This window comes from Trifolium pratense, linkage group LG2 (genome assembly GCF_020283565.1).
Source record: "Trifolium pratense cultivar HEN17-A07 linkage group LG2, ARS_RC_1.1, whole genome shotgun sequence".
Lineage (NCBI taxonomy): Eukaryota > Viridiplantae > Streptophyta > Magnoliopsida > Fabales > Fabaceae > Trifolium > Trifolium pratense.
The window spans coordinates 27,893,100-27,911,732 of record NC_060060.1 but is presented as its reverse complement, the minus strand read 5'-3'; the positions used below and the strand labels follow the sequence as shown (position 1 = coordinate 27,911,732).

Here is an 18,633-nt window from a genome sequence, read left to right as displayed (position 1 = left end):
GAAATATGAGACCAGAAAGAAACTCCGGTCTGATGTTGTGACATGTTTGAGAATCCTTAAGAGATGCATTTAGAGAAGAAGTAAAAAGAGATTTTTGAGAATCCTTAAGATGCATATCAAGAGGAAGAAGATCGAAGAGAATGATGAATAATACGAAGAAAAAAAAAGGAAGAGAAGGATAGAAAACATGAATTGGAACATGTGTATATTTGCAATCGTTAAAAGTTGTGTGATAACAATTGAAAATTAACTATATTCTAATAATATTATAAAACACCTTTTGGTGGACCAATATACTTAAGACACTTAGGATGAGCTACCTGCCCCAATCTTATAGAATGAGTAGTTAAGAATTTGCCTAAAGCGTATGTTCCTAACATTCTCGTAATATAAGACACTTACCCATCGCACTAACACCAAAAAGGGCCACTTTTATACCAACTTTTTTTTCCTAGTGACAACCTCAACTAACTCACAGCTGAAAGCCACATATCTCTTCTCTCTATATTCTTACTTCATTTCTTAATCACTTTTCCCTGTATCCTATAACAATTGTAAAATCACATTTCCCACATTTTTCATTCAAGGTTCCTCAGCTAGCTTGGGAGAACAGTATGCAACAGCCTCAGCAACAGTCAGGAAGATCTTGTCTTCACCAAGAAAATTTGCAAAGTTGGATGTGTGGAGTTTGTCTATCACTAGTGGACCAGGATTTGCAAGTACAAGCTGCTCAAAAAAGAGGTAACTTTTTTAGTTAAGATATATATAATTGTCACATTATATTATATAGTTTTGAAATTTTGTTATTTTAATTGACTTATTTGAGTTTATCGGCTGACATAAACATTTGTGAGACTATTTGGATGAGTTTATGAAAATAGTCTAGGATATTGACATGCCTATAAGTTGTTTTCAGCTTTTTTTGATATGTTCTCAACAATAGCTTATGAAAACAACTTATGGCCTATATGAAAACAGTTTATGTCATTTACATGTCTATAAGTTATTTCAGCATGTTTTCATGCTCTCAATAATTGCTTATACAACAGTTGTTTATATGAAAACAATTTGACTTTATTTATCTTTTTGTCACAGAAATAGCTTATAAATAAACATTTAATTAAGTTGTTTATCCAATCCAAACAGTACCATAGTTTGATTATTACCTGAACCTCTCTCTTCTGAAGACTTCTAAATAACTCTTCCAGGGCATGGATGCCACTAGTATCAATGTCAGTAACAGCTGCAAAAAATTAAACACGAATTTGAGGTTAAGCACAACAATCCAATAGTATGTGCTTAGTTGAATCGAGGACAAAGGAAAAATTTAGACACTCACGTGACATCTCAACTATCAAAAATTGGATTCGAGTTTGGTAGTCTCTATTCACCCGTTCTTCCTCATCCATAAGCCATCTTAGTATCCTGCAAGAGAATAGTCCTTGAGCATTAGAAATATGATTTGATACCAAAAACAAGGAAAAATATCAATTTATAATAGTTGTGTACATGAGAAAAGTGAAACACTATTCGATTCTGTTGAATAATTAGACAAACAATTCAAATTTAAGATACATACATATCCCATGTTTTTGAAAAACAGTCCGCAACTACAATGGTAGCCGTGACGCTAAAGGTCTTTGAGGTCTCAGCAGTCATAATTACCGCCGCATCAGCTATATTTTACCACAATAATTACGAGTGCAACTGTAGATTAAAAATTTATGTAGACTCCTAACATTTTCTGAACCATATACAATCTCTGCCCTTATGGCTTATCTATTTAAGTAATTGCCAAAAAATAATAAATGATCTGCCTAAGAGAACTATACAAACAGAGGGGAATGCGTTGTTACCTTTCTTTAACATAATTGGAGTTGGAAAAATATATTGCAGAATCAACTCTTATAATCAGTACACCAGGAACCCTTGTTGCCTCTGGATATTGCTGGATGTTTCTATAAACAGTTGTCCTAGGGATCTTCCCTAGAATAGCAGTTCGGGGCCTCGTGACTTGCAATAAGATTTTTGCAAAGGATATAGAAACCTGCCACAACATTTAACAATAATAACGAATTAGAAACTGCTTTAAAATTATAGTAACATAGCATAATAAGATAACTGAGTGTTGGAACTTACAGCAATCAAAAGTCCTATCTCAACCGAGGCAAAAACGACCCCGAAAAATGCTCCCATGCAAGCAACAAAGTCAAATTTATCAATTTTCCATATCAAAATTGCTGCCTTATAGTCTACAAGGTTGATGACGGCACAAATGATGATTGAAGCAAGAATGGCATTTGGAGTGTATTTGAAAAGAGGCGTGATAAATTGCAAGGTTAAGAACACAACAACAGACATGACAATATTAGAGACCGCAGTTTCGCAGCCAGCCATGAAATTTACTGCTGACCGAGAGAAAGAACCTGACAATAGCGAGGAATATATCAGTAGTTGTATCTGACAATGGAAAAACAGGTTGGTTCAAAAAACATCGTTTATCTTACCAGTTGCTACATAACAGGAAGTCATTGAACCAACAACATTCATAGCTCCTAATGCCACCATTTCTTTGTTTCCATCCAGTTGATAGTCCTTCATAGACGCAAATGTTCTTCCAATTGCTATTGCTTCCTGATAACAGAAACATATCAGTTTAGAAGCAAAAGTAAATGGTAAAAAACTCTTTGAATGAAAATAATAATCTCAAAGTTTGCTTACAGTTAAAGCTATCATGCCAGCTACAATGCCAATTCTAACACCTTTCGCAAGGTAGTCACCAGTAAAATAAATTTCCTTCACGGAGGATGGATTTATCCCTTTCTCTATGTGTTTTACCTACACACATCAATAGACAAAAGCCCTTATTACTTTGGATAAACAACTTAATTAAGAGATTATCATATAAGTGATTATGTATAATCTATTTCTATAAGAAAAGTCGAAATAAAATCAAATTGTTTTCATATAAACTGTAAGTTGTTTTCATAAGCTATCTTGGAGAGTTTAAGTAAATAAGCTGAAAACAGCTTATGAAATTATCATAAATTGTTTCCATATGGTCTTTTAAACAGTCTCATAGTGCTTATGCCAGGTATAGTACTTTTACAAATACTGAATACAATTATAATCTGCAATGTTCAGGATAAGAGAAGGGAGGGTTATATATACTTACAATGGCAACACCATGTTTGTCTGCACGGGTTATGTATACAAAAAAAGTGGAGAGTACAACAGATATCAATGGAGCAATTGCTGGAACCCAGAAGAATTTCGGGCCCTTCTTTCCCTGATCAACAACGTACCATTATATAATTAGAAAATAATTACAATCCTAACAATTTTTTAATTGTCTAAGAAATGTTAAGTAAAATGAATAAGAGTGCTTACGATATACTTGGCAAACAGAAGAAAAGAAAGAAAGGTAGATCCAATTAATATAGTTTGCCAGTTCCACTGCAAAATGTTAAGATATTAATCAGTAATGGAATTTTCATGCACAGACACATATCTTAAAATTCTATTATTGATTTTCTCGTGCAGGTATAGAGAAAGAAATGAAAAGCATACTCCATGATGGGCTGATGAGAATACTGAATGCATCACAGAGATTATATCGGTTTTCCTTGTGAACTTTTCAATCCCAAGGAAACCCTTAAGCTGTTGAAGAGCAATTGTGATGGCAGCTCCGCCCATAAAACCGACAATTGCAGCATGAGATAGGAAATCAATCAAAAATCCTAATCTGCTCAAAAGATCACCCAAATTGGAATGTCATTAGCATAAGAGATTGGTAGCACACTGCACACGTATAGAGCACTAACACTAGATATGTAGCACCCAAACTTTGGATTAAAGGCTTTCACCCCGGTGTCTGACACCACCGACAAGTGTGGTTGCATTCATTCACTTTCTTTTTATTAAACTACTAGCAAGTCTGTGTCTAATTTACGGTGAGTTTGTTAATAAAAGATTTTTTATGCTAAAAAAAGATGTGCTTTATGTATGGTGAGTTTGTTAATAAAAGATTTTTGTTGCTACTAAAAAAATCAAGGATATTGTTGGTATTATGAAAAGTCCACACCAAAACTCATGTATTCTCTTTATATATAGTATAGATTATATATAGTATAGAACAGATATAGATAACCAGTGTCTACGTGTCAGTGTTGTGTTCGGTGTGTGTATCATAAAATACTAGTGCTAGAAAAATTCAAATCTAAACTTGCGTAGAACAAATGTGCCATACCTAAAAACTCCAAGAGTTGCCTGTGTAATCCCAGCAAAAAATGTGGCAGTAAAAGCGAGTCTTCTATATTCTGTTGGATTTGTATTTGGATCAATTTCATTCTGGAGTAAAGTCCCCAACAAGAGAGAAACCACTGCCACTGGTCCTATCGCAATGTCACGTGAACTCCCCATGACCGCATATATCAGTGGTGGAACAAAGCTTGAATCTATAAAGGGTAGACCAAAACACAAAATTACTCAGTCTTACATCCAAATAAAAACACAGAAAACTTGAGATTGTGATGAGAAATAAGAGTCTTACACAGTCCATACTGAGGAGACAAATTTGCAAGCTTTGCGTATCCAATATCCTGTTTTCAAACCCAATATATCAAAACATAAAAAATGGAATAAGTAATATGAATTACAATTCAGTACTCATGTCATGAACTATCTATCGGTTCTTCAAAGGCACAACATTTTAAAGTAAATTTACCTGAGGAATGCAGAGACTTGCAATAGTTAAACCGGCAATAAGATCTCCTCTAAACTTTTTGAGGTTATAAGTTCTTCCCCAACCAAGTATAGGGAATATAGCTTCAATTCCCAGAATGAACTTCCGGGACTTCGTCTGATCCTTAAAAGGCCGTAGAGGATCATCCGAGAAGAATGTTTCTTTTACTGTGTATCGAAATTCCTTAAAGAGGTTTTGTTTTGGAGGAACTCCAACCTTGTGCACGTATGGTTCCTGACCTTGCGAAGAAGACAAACTTCTACTATCCATCTCTTTTGTTTCAACATTTTCATCAGCTGGATGACTCATTGAGAACGTCGACGATCACTTTCACTGCAATTCAAGTTAAAAAGTTTGCATCTATTAGCTACTGAAATTAAAATAGTTTAACAATATTATTATTAAATAAAGTAACACTAATGACCATTTTACAACGGTCAAACTCTGACTACTAAACTTGCACCTCGTGGATTCATAAGAACTTGGTTTATATTGCATTAAACTTCTATAATTGTAGAGTTTCATAGTTAAAAGTACAACCTAAAGCTTTGGTGTATATAACACAAGTGTGAACAAAAATGAGGTACATAAGCACCTCTATATAGTGATTATAGAGATCTTACTAACTGAGTAATAGCTCAAAAAGATTTAACCAACCTGAATGAAAGAGATGGGAAGCTCACAGAAGAGTGTAACTAACTGGTCAAAACTTTCAAGACTTGTTGAGAAGGTACTTTGGTTTATATAACTCAAGACAAAAGTTGGTGCTAAGCTGAAAGAATAAATATAGAAAAATAAGCTGTGAATTCAAATACCACACATGTCACTGTCATGAATAGTTAGAAATTTTAAATAAGTAATACCAGGTTAATGTTCAACTCTGATTAACAACTTATGGAAGAATCAGAAATTAAGGTTCTCATGTAAGCAATTCAATTATTTACTTTTTATGAAGAATGGTTAGGATTGAAAGGATATATATAGTGTGAGAAAGAGCAAAGCTTACCAACAGTTGGAAATTATTATATATTTATTAAATTAAATCACAGGACAAGTTGTATTTGTTTTCCTTAATCAATGACCAAGGAGTCCAAAAGGTGAAAACAGAAACAAATTGAATTTTGGTTTATCACGCCTAACAATTCCACTGACACTATGTCTTGGAAGATATTATGAGGACAATTAGGATACTAAATTAAAGATAACATGATAAATCAGTTTGAAATAGAGGGATATTGATTGTGAAATTTTAAATCTATTATGTGCATGTAACTTAGTTAACATATTTTTTTTTGAAATTGTACATGCAAGATAAGTTATTCCAGAGATACACATACATTAACATTGTCATTTTAAGTCTAATGATAACAAATTCTCGAATATCACCAGTTCATGGCTTCGAATACCCAATATAATAGTTTTAACAATTTAATGGCTTCAACATGTGAAACACCACCACATCAATGAAAAACAGGTGTGATTAATATAAGTGTAAATCTGTTTATGCTGTTTCTTAGAAATAATAATCCGGCTTCTATATAAGTACATCAATCTCATACAAAGTTAAAAATTAATCAAATTATTAAATCTTAATATTGTTTTTTTTATGAATATCCATCGACAAGTTTCCTCCTTCGGAGATAGTTATGTCAGAGGTTTGGTTTGCACCAGTTCAACACAGAAGAAGTTTAAAGTAGGGACGTCCACAGTTCAAATTCTGAAAACTAATATAACCACTAACTTATTAACATTTGCCTGTAGAAAAATAATCACTCAGATTGATTTGTTTTTCAGAGTTTTGAATCGGTGTCAGTTGGGAATACCCTCTTCATAAGGATTTCGTTTTCACAAGATTTGAACCACGGACCATGTACATATTAACCCTCAAAAAACCTAGTGGGGTGTCACTAATAAGCCAACTTGTTTGAGTTAAACCTTAATAATGTTCCAAGAATGAACAAATTCTACCAGAAATAACAAAGACTACAATCATGTTTGACTCATCAACAACAATGCTCAATAGACAACCATACTTAGTGTGTTTGAAAAACACCAAAATCATGGTGGAAAATCACTGTGTACCATTATGCTATACATTTAGTGTGTTTGGTTAAGCGTTGATAAAAACTTATTTTGACTTAATCGACTTTGTAATATTGATTCTAACTAAAAGTGAAGTGAATACAAGTAGTTTATATTTGGATATATTCATGTAAAAGTTTACTCCTCGTCTCCCTCCGGTCTCATATATAAGCAAAAATACATCAGTTATTCAATGAACCTGAGAAATTAATATTTGCTTATATAGGAGACTAGCGGGAGTATTAAACAACACATTTGAGCCTGCAAAATCAATTACACAGGACTGCAGGCAAAAACTAAAAATTTTAGCTTCAATTTAGAATTGATTCTGGAACAAATTCAATTCTACTCGAAAACATCCCAACATGTCAAAATCAATTTTACTCCTCTAGAATCAAATAATCTCCTCCAAAAGTGAAATCAAGCATACACTTAGTGTATGTTTGGTTTCAATTCTGGAGCATCCAGAATTGATTCTGGACGTGTAGAATTGATTCTGACTTGTTTGGTTTCTCAAAAGTAGAATTGATTCTGCCTCCAGAATTGATTCTACTTGAAGCTAGAAATCGTAGCTTCTGATTCTAGAATTGATTTTTACACTCAAATTTTTTGTTCAACTCACTTTTTTATGAATATATCCAAACATAAACCACTTCAGCTTAAAATCAATTTTGACCAGAATCAATTTTACAGAATCAATCCTGCCAAAATCAATTCTCTCCGCCGCAGAACCAAACACACGCTTAAGTTTTCTAAAACTCGCGATTCTAGAGCTCTAAGCTCACAACGTCGATTGTCCACCGATCAACCAAACATATGCTTACAATAAAATAATATCAAATAAAATATAGTATCAAAGATTATCGTTAACGTGGTGCCACAACATTTACTTTTTTAGTTGACACTTTATATACATAAGCACTATACAACAAAACACAAATTGTACTTTTCCATATTTAAAAAACAATGGAGAACCCAAAATTGAACTTTTTCAAACAACCAAGAACCACTAAATGTCAAATTAAAAAATGATCGAAATTTGAAAGAATAAAGTCCAAACCTAACTATAGACTAAAAACTAACCTCTCTTTTTTCTATTCTTCTCATGCAAACCATTGATAGTGGAAGATTCCAATATAAACCTGTCATAATTTCAACGAAGCAAAAAATTAATCAAATTAAAAATTGAATAAACAATACATGAAAAAGGAAATAAAGAGAGATACGCATTGTTGTACTATATGCACATGAAATAGAATACCATGAAATAGTTTGAAGCTTCGTTTTCAATTCTCCACAATCGATGGTTCTCGTGAGTCTTTGAAGAAATTTATTAGTTTTTATTGTGAAACATTTGAAAGCCATTAATAGAATTGATGATGAGTGACACTAAATTATAGAAACAAATTACGTCTTGGTTCGATGAATCTAAAATGTTAGTACTTTTATTTTGCTAGGTTGTTTTTAGTTGCCCAGAAAAATAAGGAAACAAATTTTTTTTTTTTTTTTTACATCGGAAACAAATTATATTTTGGTCAAAAGAAAAGGTAACAATTTTTTTTTTCTTTTTTTACCAATGGGGTTGGGATTATTCCAAAAAAAAATGGGCGTTAGGATTAGACTTTACCACATCTAAGTGAAGGTTTCTTTTCACGCCCCCTTGATTTTCTCGAGCATCCGCTCAAATTTTAAAAATATCACCCTCGCAACATAATCAGCTAATGTTTAAGGGGGGATAAAATTTGAAGAGACAAAATTCACTACTTAAATAACAAACTTTAAGTAGTTGTTTTTCCATATTTTGTGCGCCTGAGTTAGCTATTTAAGTAGTAAACTGTGTTTTTTCCATATTTGTTGATCAATTAAAACTTTAAATAATAATCGAAAAATGTATACACATTTACTAATTTACAAATCATGAATATGATTACATTTATAAGAAAAATAATTTATGTGAATATAACTTCTTTTTTTGACATATTATGTGAATATAACTTAGTTGGTAAAAACATTGCATATAATATGCAGAAATTTAGGGTTTGAACCCTAGTACACCCACGTATTCACCTTAAAGAATGATTTTCTAACCACTAGACTACCTGACAAAAAAACGAATTGAATACATTTAATGCGCAAATAACTTATTAAATCAAATGCTTAGGAATCAAATATAAATACCCACATATCCTTATTTAATCGTAACATATTCGCCTTTTATCTTTCTTTTTTTTTTAAAGTTGGACTTGAGCTTTCCATCACGACACAATCTCTCACAATCAATCATCGTCCCACAATGGCTTCCACCGTGGCACAATAGGTGCTGATTCTTTTCCAAAATATGTCAGATTTTCTTCAAATAAATAATTCCTCATCGTGACACAATGTAACCGGCCATTTTCTCCTCTTTTTTGCTCCTTTTGTGTAATTTCTTCAATTCTATTTTTTGATCAAATAACTTTATTTCCTTAGCTATTTTTCATGCTTTGGTCTTGAAACTTACTAAAAACTACTAAAATAACTTAAAAACTATCTAAAAAATCATATAAATTCTTGTCATCGCCCCCGTAGCTAAAGTGAGAAGCTGACGAGACTATTACGAAAGAGTTGCAGTGGAAGTACTATTGTGAAAATGTCAACAAATATTTCTTAAGAGAGACTTTATCTTCATTTAAGAATTTATGGAGAATGTTCACGCTTTATCACTTATTTCATTACCAAGAATGTGCACACTTTATCATCCATTTAAGAACTTACGGAGAATTTGTAGGGATATGTCTCTATTGTTAGGTCCATTTAGAAGGCGCGTAATTATTAAATATTCAAGAACAAGATGGTGTCTAATGTGGCTTTGTTGGATAAAATTAAAACTTTAACCATTAGACATAACTCGAACACGAAGTGTTAGAACCTTTGCCATTTTTCAGAAAGTCTTGAAAAACAAAATCCAAGAAGTGGTGGAACATATCAATTGGTTAATTTAAGAACTAATGTTATGTTGGTTGCTGTGGTGATTATGGAGGTGGGGAGTGCTTTAGGGAGGTAGGAGAAAACAGAGGAGTTTTGAATGAGAGCATGGTGGGTGAGGGAATGGTCGAAGATGAAAATGGAAGATCGATCCATAACCGATTTTGAATGTGTCTTCCTTCAATTTGTTTTTATTTAATTTTTCTATTTTTTATTTATTTATTAGATGGCAAAAGAAGTTGACGTGGCAGCTAAGTCATTTAAATGATTTTTCACGTCAGTATTGACTTGGTCAAAATTGTCCTTTTACAAAATGGGACAAACATAAGGGTCAAAAGTGCTATTTGAAAATTAGGGGGTCAAAATCACAAATTTATAAAATTTAGGGGATTAAAAATGCAATTTAATCTAATGATATAAGAGTCACCTAACACGTATAGTAGACATTTTATCAACAAACAAATGATACGGATAAAGGATGCCAATTTGCACCTTTAAAAGAAATTCCATGGGGGAGTGTCTTATTTGAAGTCTATGGGAGTAGCTCGGGAACATTAACAACAAGGATCAGCTCCAGTATTGAGTGTCCTGTTAAAATTATTTTATATTTCCTTGGGTTTTATATAATAAAATTTCACTTTTTAGTTTATTTATTAATTGATGCATGTGGTCTATAATATAGACCAAATATATTTGTTATTGAATGAACTTAGAAAATAACTTTTACTTATAGGCGATGTTTAACATGTACAAGTTTTTCAAATGGTGCATAATATAAAGGAATGAATAAAGTTGTATATTGCATTACTTTTGAGAGTTTACAAGAGGTGTATATATACACAAGTATAGTAACCTAATTGGAGTAAATTAAGGAACAAATATCTCCAACAATTAAGGTGATTGACTCTATAGACTTTATACAAATCCTAAAATAATAATGATAATAATTAAATACTAATTATGTTTGATATCCCCCCGCAAGTTGGGCGACCTGGAAGAAAGATGCAACTTGGATAGTAGAAACTCGAACCGGGGGCGAAGCAGAGGCTTGGTGAGAATGTCAGCAAGCTGGTCGTTGGTAGAGACGAAGGAAACACGAAAACGGCCACGTTGAACGTTTTCACGGACAAAGTGATAAGCTAAGGCTATGTGCTTCATTCTGGAGTGGAAGACAGGATTAGCACTCAGATGTGTAGCACCAAGATTGTCGCAGTAGATGACAGGACCAGCTGTAGGAGTGTGACCAAGTTCAGTGAACAAAGAGAGTACCCAAAGGAGTTCACTGGCCGTGTCGGCCAAGGCTTTATATTCAGCTTCAGTGGATGATCGAGCAATCGAGCGTTGCTTGCGGGAACTCCAAGAGATGGGGGTGTCGCCAAGATAGAGCAGGTAACCAGTGGTAGAGATGTAATCATCTTTGTCACCCGCCCAGTCCGCATCTGAGTACGCATGAAAGTTCAGGGGAGCAGTCGCGGAGATGAAAATGCCTTTGTCGCAAGAGCCGGCCAGATAGCGAAGTAGGCGCTTGAGAGCCAACCAGTGCATGGTGCTCGGGTTCTGCATGAACTGAGCAAGTTTGTTGGTCGCGAAGGCAATGTCTGGTCGAGTAAGACTCAAGTATTGGAGACTTCCAACTAGTGCTCGGTATTCAGTCGGGGAGGGCAAGGGATCACCAGAGTTTTTGAGCAGCGGAGGAGTAGCAGTTATTGGAGTGGACGCTGGTTTAGCTTCTGTCATGCCCGACTTTTGAAGGAGATCAGTGATGTATTTCCGTTGTGAAAGAAACATGCCCGCAGCGGAAGGAATGACTTCAACACCCAGGAAATAATTGAGATAGCCAAGATCTTTCAATGAGAAACGGGCAGCAAGTGTAGCAATGAGACGAGACAATTCTGTCGAGGAGCTCCCCGTAACAATGATGTCGTCGACATAGACGAGCAAGTATAGTGTCGCGCGTGGTGTCCGCTGAATGAACAAAGAAGCATCGGCGGTGGAATTGACGAAGCCAATGGAGAGCAGGAATACACGAAGTTCCATATACCAAGCGCGAGGAGCTTGCTTTAACCCGTAGAGCGCCTTCTTTAGGCGACAGACATGATCAGGGAAGCTTTTGTTAACAAAGCCAGGTGGTTGAGCCATGTAGACCTCCTCGTTGAGCGTCCCTTGAAGAAAGGCATTGTTAACATCAAGCTGGCGGACGGACCATCCTTGTCGAACTGCCAAGGCGAGGATGATCCGAATTGTCACTGGTTTGACGACGGGGCTAAATGTTTCTGTGTAGTCACAACCAGGGCGTTGATGGAAACCCTTAGCGACTAATCGAGCCTTGTACCTATCAATGGACCCATCTGGATTTCTCTTGATGCGAAAGACCCACTTACAACCAACCAAATTTTGAGCAGAGGAACGACCAACGAGTTCCCAGGTGTTGTTGCGATGTAGGGCATCAAATTCAGCCAACATGGCGGAACGCCAGTCCGGATCACGAAGGGCTTGGGTAATAGTACTAGGTTCCATCGGGGATGAGGGACGGACATGGAGGTTGAGTTTGTGGATGGATTTGACGATGTTGTTTTTGGACCGGGTGATGATCCCACCGCCATGGGGTTCAGTGGTCGTTGTGGGGGGAGAGGTCGTTTGTGGTTGTGGGAGCAATGTTGGCTGTAAGGAGGAAGGGGGGTCATTACTGGTCGTTTCATTGCTCGTTGTATTTGAGGACGAGGATTGGGATGTGGTCGGGGAGGAAATGCCAGACGGGGAGGGAGGCTCAACAAGTGAGGTATCCGGGGATGTGGGATTGGTGCTCGCAGTAGGTGGAGCGATGGTCGGCAAGACGGGCAGTTGGAGTGGACCAGTCTGTGAGGTCGTGGACGTGATCGGTTGGGCCACCAGTGAACGGAAGGGGAATTCAGTTTCGACGAACTTGACATGGCGAGAGGTGTAAATCCGTCCAGTTGAAGGATCGAGGCATAGATATGCATGTTGATCAGCTGAGTAACCTACAAAAACACACATAGTAGACTTTGGAGCAAGTTTATGGTTAGCATAAGGTTTAATCCAGGGAAAACACAAACATCCAAAACATTTTAATTTATGATAATCCGGACTAATGCGGATGAGTTTAGAGTAAGGTGATTGGTGCCCGAGGATTGGGGTAGGGAGACGGTTAATGAGGTAGGCTGCAGTGGTCATGGCGTGAGGCCAGTAGGTGAGGGGAAGGCCAGCGTGGTGAAGGAGGGAGAGACCGGTTTCGGCAATGTGCCGATTCCGCCGTTCAGAGATGCCATTGTGTTCGGGTGTATGAGGGGGAGTGGTGTGGTGACTTATGCCATGAGTACTTAGAAAGGAACGAAGACCAATGTATTCGCCACCATTGTCAGTGTATAGGACTTTTATTTTGTGTTGGTAGAAGTTTTCAACTAGTGTTTTAAATTTGGGAAAAATAGATTGCACATCAGATTTTAGTTTCATGGGATATAGCCATATATAGCGAGTATAATGATCAACAAACAAACAATAGTAACGAAGACCATCAATAGATAAAACAGGGGAAGTCCATACATCAGAAAAAATTATTTCTAATGGATAAGTAGATGTAAGAGTAGATTCAAGAAAAGGAAGTTTATGACTTTTATTAATTTGGCATGAATTACAATCTGATTGTGGAAATTTATTTGAACCTAAAGAAAAATGATGTTGAATAAATTTAAAGATGGAAGTTGAAGGGTGTCCAAGCTTGTGATGCCAGGAAGCAGAGGATTCCACTTGGACGGTGTGGGCGGAAGGTGAGGTCGTGGGCAACAGATAAAGTCCATTCACACATGAGCCTTTATGGGTTGTTTGGCGTGTCTGCAAGTCCATGACATAAAAAGAGTTTGGTAAGAAAACAACGGCAGAGTTAGTTTGTTTGGTGAGTTGAGAAACAGAAATGATTTGTTGTTTCATGGAGGGAACATAAAGAGCATTAGACAGGGATAAATCATTAATTAAAAGTGTTCCAGAGTGAGAGATGTTTAAACCTGAACCATTCCCCATGAAGAGGGAGTCGGGGCCAGTGTATGGATGGTGAAGTGCCAGATTTGTAAGGTCGTTGGTCACATGATGTGTTGCTCCACTGTCGAGCAGAAAACCAGGCGAGGATGTGCCAGCAGTAGCGGTGTGGGCCTGGGCCTGGCCAGTGGTGCTCGGAGAAGAACGAGGAGGTGCGGGGACGCTGGGGTGTTGGGTCCGAAAGAGTTGGCAGTCAGCGAGGACGTGTCCCTTGGTGTTGCACCATTGACAGCGACCAAGGAATGGTTTGCGATCACCTGGGCGTTGGTTGGTCGGTGCAGGTGCCTGACTTGGTCGAGGCTTGTTGTTGGTCGACCTTGCCTGAGCGTGCAGCGCAGTAACAGGAGCAGGTGATTGGCGTTGAGCAGCAGCAAGAGAGAGTTCCTGGATGAGGAGCTTTTCGAGGAGATCATCAAAGGTGATTGGAGTGTCCCTTGCGTTGACTCCATCAATGACTGCTCGGTAACCGTCATCAAGGCCGCGCAAGACATGGTCGGTCATGTCCTCGACGGAGACAGCAGATCCGAGAGAGGCGAGGAGATCAGCAGTTTGCTTCAGAGAGTGCATGTAGGTCGTGATGGATTGAGTACCTTTCGAGGCCATCCGAAGACGTTCCTTAAGTTGTTTAAGGTGACTGCGGGAGGCTTTGGCATAGGTGTTCTTGAGAAGCTCCCAGAGGTCGTGCGAGGTCTTCGTCTGGGACACCAAGGAGGCCACCTCGTCGGAAAGAGTGGTGAGGATGGCACCATAGATGAGACGATCCTGGCGACGCCATGTTTGAAAAGCAGAGTTTGGTGATGTTACCGGAGGCGTTGCGGTGGTGGTGATCGTTGCTGTCGGCGCAGGGAACGATCCATCAGTGTATTTGAGTAGATCAAAACCATCAAGGAAGGCTTCTACCTGGAGTTTCTAATTGAGGTAATTGGTAGGGAGAAGCTTGGTGACACCGCTGAGGGTGATACACGCAAAGGGTTTGGAGGGTTCATAGGGGTTAGCTATGGAGCGAGAGCCATCGGAAGCCATGGGAGGCAAAGTGTTACGGCAAACGGAGAAAAAACGGCGTTTTCTGGTTTAACAGGGTAGGGCTGGAACGTTACCAACTGATACCATATAAAGGAATGAATAAAGTTGTATATTGCATTACTTTTGAGAGTTTACAAGAGGTGTATATATACACAAGTATAGTAACCTAATTGGAGTAAATTAAGGAACAAATATCTCCAACAATTAAGGTGATTGACTCTATAGACTTTTTACAAATCCTAAAATAATAATGATAATAATTAAATACTAATTATGCTTGATACATAATGGACAAATAGTGAATAACATTATAATAAATACAAATTTTACAAAATTCATCGTTGGATTGAAAATTTATATTATATAGATTATCAATAATTTTTTTAAAAAAAATTGAAAATCATTTGATATCTTATTAAGACTCATCAAAATTAACGGTATTCAATAAATAGGGGTCACTACTAGCCATGTGCCACATGGGCCATGACATAGGGCCTCCTAAAAATGGGGACCTCGAAAAAATATTATAGGTAGTAGTATTAGTAAATAAGAAGTATAAAATGAGGGATCGTGGATCCAATTATTTCAGATTCCGTTTATTCTTTTTAATGTTATTGATGTTATTTGGAATTTAAATAGATTATAACTCTTTTTGTGCATTTTTTTATTTTGCCTATTTTTATCATTTTCACAGGGTCTCCAAATAGTCGAAGACGGCCGAGTCTCAATAACATATCAAACGATTTTTAATTTCTTTAAAAAAAATATTTTATGGATGATCTATATGATATAAACTTTCAATCAAAAGCTGAAATTTTGTAAAATTCGTATTCGCTACAATGTTATTCACTACTTATGCACCATGCACGACTTCAGAGGTTTCTGATGTTAGACAAAGCTTTGCTTATATATGAAATTAGAGAGAGTATATTATATTTATTAGTTTTTTTCACACAACTCATGTATAAATTCTTTACCGACTATGTTGTCAAATTGTTTTTCTTTTCTTTTCCAGAGTAATGTATCTACAAAGATTTAAGGGCGTATAAATTGAGACCTAGCCGGTGATTTTTTTTTTTATCATGATATTGGTACGAAGTTTCCACCATCGTTAGCGATGACAAATCTCCGTCGGGGAAGCCGGTGATGTTTTTAATGTAGCTCGATAGGGAAGCAGAACCACATAGTTTTCTTGTGAACCGACAATATATGTGTATTTTAAGAGTATTAGGCGGGCAGTATGCTAGGCACTGATATTAGCTTCTCTGAATATTTGGTGGAAGAAGAACGTGATCTCTTTCTCATGCTTATGATCCCTTATATATAGGAGTGTCATAGGGGATAAAGGAGGAAGTAGAGTAAAGATTATAAGAGTAAACATAGGAGTAGTGGGCAGGGATGTCAACGCGGCAGAGAATGTGTGGGGGAAACTTCCACTTTCCCCGTCTCAAAGTGCATGCGGGGGAGATTTTGCCACCATTCCCATCTCCACGAGGGAATATTTGTCCCCATCCCCATCCCCACGGTTCCCGTGGAGATCCACTGATATAAAATATTAACAAATTTTCTATATTTTTCGGTCAAATTATGACAATAGTATGACGTTATTTTTTCTGTCTTATTTAAAAAAAAATTTTTGCATCTTTCTTTTTAAAAAAATAAAAACAACACGTAATGCATTCATAACCGCAAAAACATTGCAAAAACATTTGGCTACTAGTAATCATACAAAACCTAACAGCCATGTTTAACTGGTGACACTTTTCTCTAAAAGTCTCCTCCCTTTTTGGTGTTCCAACCCAATAACGAACACTTTCCCGAATCTTTTCAATCGAAGAAGAAATTGCTTGCATGCCATCTTTTACTATCAAGTTTAAGATATGCGCACAACAACACAATTGAAATAATTTCCCATCCAAAACAAATCCATAAGTTGGTATCTTATCGAACAAACGATCAATCATAGCATCATTGGTGCTACAATTATCAATAGTTAATGTAGACAATAATAATAATAATCCGGTAAAAAATAAATAATAATATAATTCGCGGGGATGGATGCTTCGTCCCCGATCCCCGCATCGAAGTGCCTGCGGAGGGAATTTTGCCTCCATCCCTGTCCCCACCGGGATAAAATCTTTGTTTTCAAAGCTCCAAACGAGGCAATCCCCACGGGGATCCGCTCCATCGGATGCAAATTGACAATCCTAATAGTAGGCGAGTTCAACTCCCACACTCTCCAATCTCTTCCTGATGAGTATTACTTAGTCAGCTGATAGTTGCACCTTCATTGTATAGGCCAAACTAGAACAATTATGAATAAGACCCAAAATGGCCATGACGGTCCACATGAGTTGGATCTTAAAAAAATATTATTTTGCTCATATTTGTGCTGGGAGGAAGTACTACTCAAAAATATGTAATGATTTTGATTGATGTATTTTCTATAAATTTGAATGAATGAATATTGTTGTTTTAACATATTAAAAAAAAAAAAAGAAAGAAAAGTAAAAGAAGAGCACATGGATCAACTAATAAAAGACACCAAATCCCAATTGTGATGACCCAAAGCTAAAAGAGGCAGTCAGGTCCACCACCGATCCTGTCCATTAATATCCTTAAGTTAGCGCACATAAATAAACAAATAAATAAATGTAGCGGCAAGGAATACTCCTACATTAAGAAAAGTCAAAAGTACCAAAGCCTATACGGTTGAATAAAGCCACAAACTTGACCAAATTCATTTTGGTGGATGCTTCTATTCGCCGCATGGCTCACACGTGCAACACAATGCCAAACGGTTGAATAAAGCCAAAAACTTGGCCACATTCATTTTGGACAATACTACTACAGTACACACTTTTAGAGCACCTAGTAGTACTTTCTAAAATTATTTTTATTTTAAACTTTTTATTAATTTTTTTTAAGGAACTTTTTATTAATTGTTAAGCAATGAGAAAAATATACTTTTTGAACATGTCCAGTTGCTTAGTCTTAGGGATGGCAACGGACGCTCATGGGTACGGGTTTGACACTTACTAAACTCATATTTGAAATCATCACCCAAAACCAAATCCAAAGGCTGTTCGGGTGACAAAACAACACTCACGCCCACACCCATTGGGTTCGGATTTTTTCCACCCAAACCCAAACCCGCAGCACATTTGAAAATAATTTGCAAATTTAAGAAATTAAATTCCAACATACACTTTGAATTAAATTACAACTAAAATTAAGGTCTTCCAAGAAAATTCAAACATAGACTTTCAAGAAATTAAATTATAACTAAAATTTAAGGTTTTTCAAGGAAATTGAGGGAGATTATGAGGGTAATTAGATAATTATAAAATATTTCGGGTGGGTGTATGAGATTCGGGTGTGGTTTTGACTGATACCAAACCCACACCCATATTATCGGGTGTCACCCGAACCCAAACTCATATTATTCGGCATTTAACCTAGTTTAACTAAGTTGATATGAATATCGTATATATTATGCAAGAATCGACGTTCAAATCCAAAAAACTTCACTAATTCACTTTTAAGGTGAAATTTCAAACTATTATAGTATTAAGAGAAAAAAAAAAAAAAAGCAATGCAGATTATTAATTGACATTGTCCAATGTAGTGGAAAGTCAGGTTACACCTCTTACCGACACCGCATGGAGAGGTTTAACTAGGATCAATGCAGATTATTTATTTATTTAACATTGACATTGTCCACTGTAGTGGTTTAACTACTCACAAAGAGGTGATTTTTTGTATTTTTT

General features: G+C 36.4%; 1 protein-coding gene across 3 annotated transcripts; it reads right to left on the bottom strand.

Moving 5' to 3' along the window:
* Positions 1–225: 225 nt before the first annotated feature.
* Positions 226–8,259, bottom strand: LOC123908577 (sulfate transporter 1.3-like). 3 transcript variants are annotated; one of them, XM_045959249.1, is made up of 16 exons: positions 8,088–8,259; positions 7,910–7,968; positions 5,402–5,516; positions 4,727–5,077; positions 4,553–4,601; positions 4,250–4,457; positions 3,571–3,745; positions 3,391–3,456; positions 3,176–3,289; positions 2,722–2,838; positions 2,508–2,634; positions 2,140–2,426; positions 1,857–2,047; positions 1,340–1,425; positions 1,167–1,243; positions 226–726 (listed from the first exon to the last, which is right to left on the bottom strand). In XM_045959249.1, exons 4-16 carry the CDS (start codon positions 5,051–5,053, stop codon positions 583–585), a joined length of 1,968 nt encoding a protein of 655 aa, XP_045815205.1. In that variant the 5' UTR covers positions 5,054–5,077; positions 5,402–5,516; positions 7,910–7,968; positions 8,088–8,259; the 3' UTR covers positions 226–582. The 3 variants fall into 3 exon arrangements, with proteins under 3 accessions (XP_045815205.1, XP_045815209.1, XP_045815206.1); XM_045959253.1 differs by having other exon boundaries at positions 4,727–5,088; positions 8,088–8,225; XM_045959250.1 differs by lacking the exons at positions 7,910–7,968; positions 8,088–8,259 and adding an exon at positions 5,608–5,695.
* Between the last annotated feature and the right edge of the window lie 10,374 nt (positions 8,260–18,633).

What these genes read in the sequence shown, in the direction of transcription:
- LOC123908577 (XM_045959249.1), bottom strand. Translation starts at nt 5,053, where the DNA reads ATGAGTCATCCAGCTGATGAAAATGTTGAAACAAAAGAGATGGATAGT. An exon ending in CAAGTCTCTGCATTCCTCAG is followed by an intron (nt 4,602 to 4,726) that starts GTAAATTTACTT and finishes GTTTGAAAACAG; the next exon opens with GATATTGGATACGCAAAGCT. An exon ending in TCTCATCAGCCCATCATGGA is followed by an intron (nt 3,457 to 3,570) that starts GTATGCTTTTCA and finishes AACATTTTGCAG; the next exon opens with TGGAACTGGCAAACTATATT.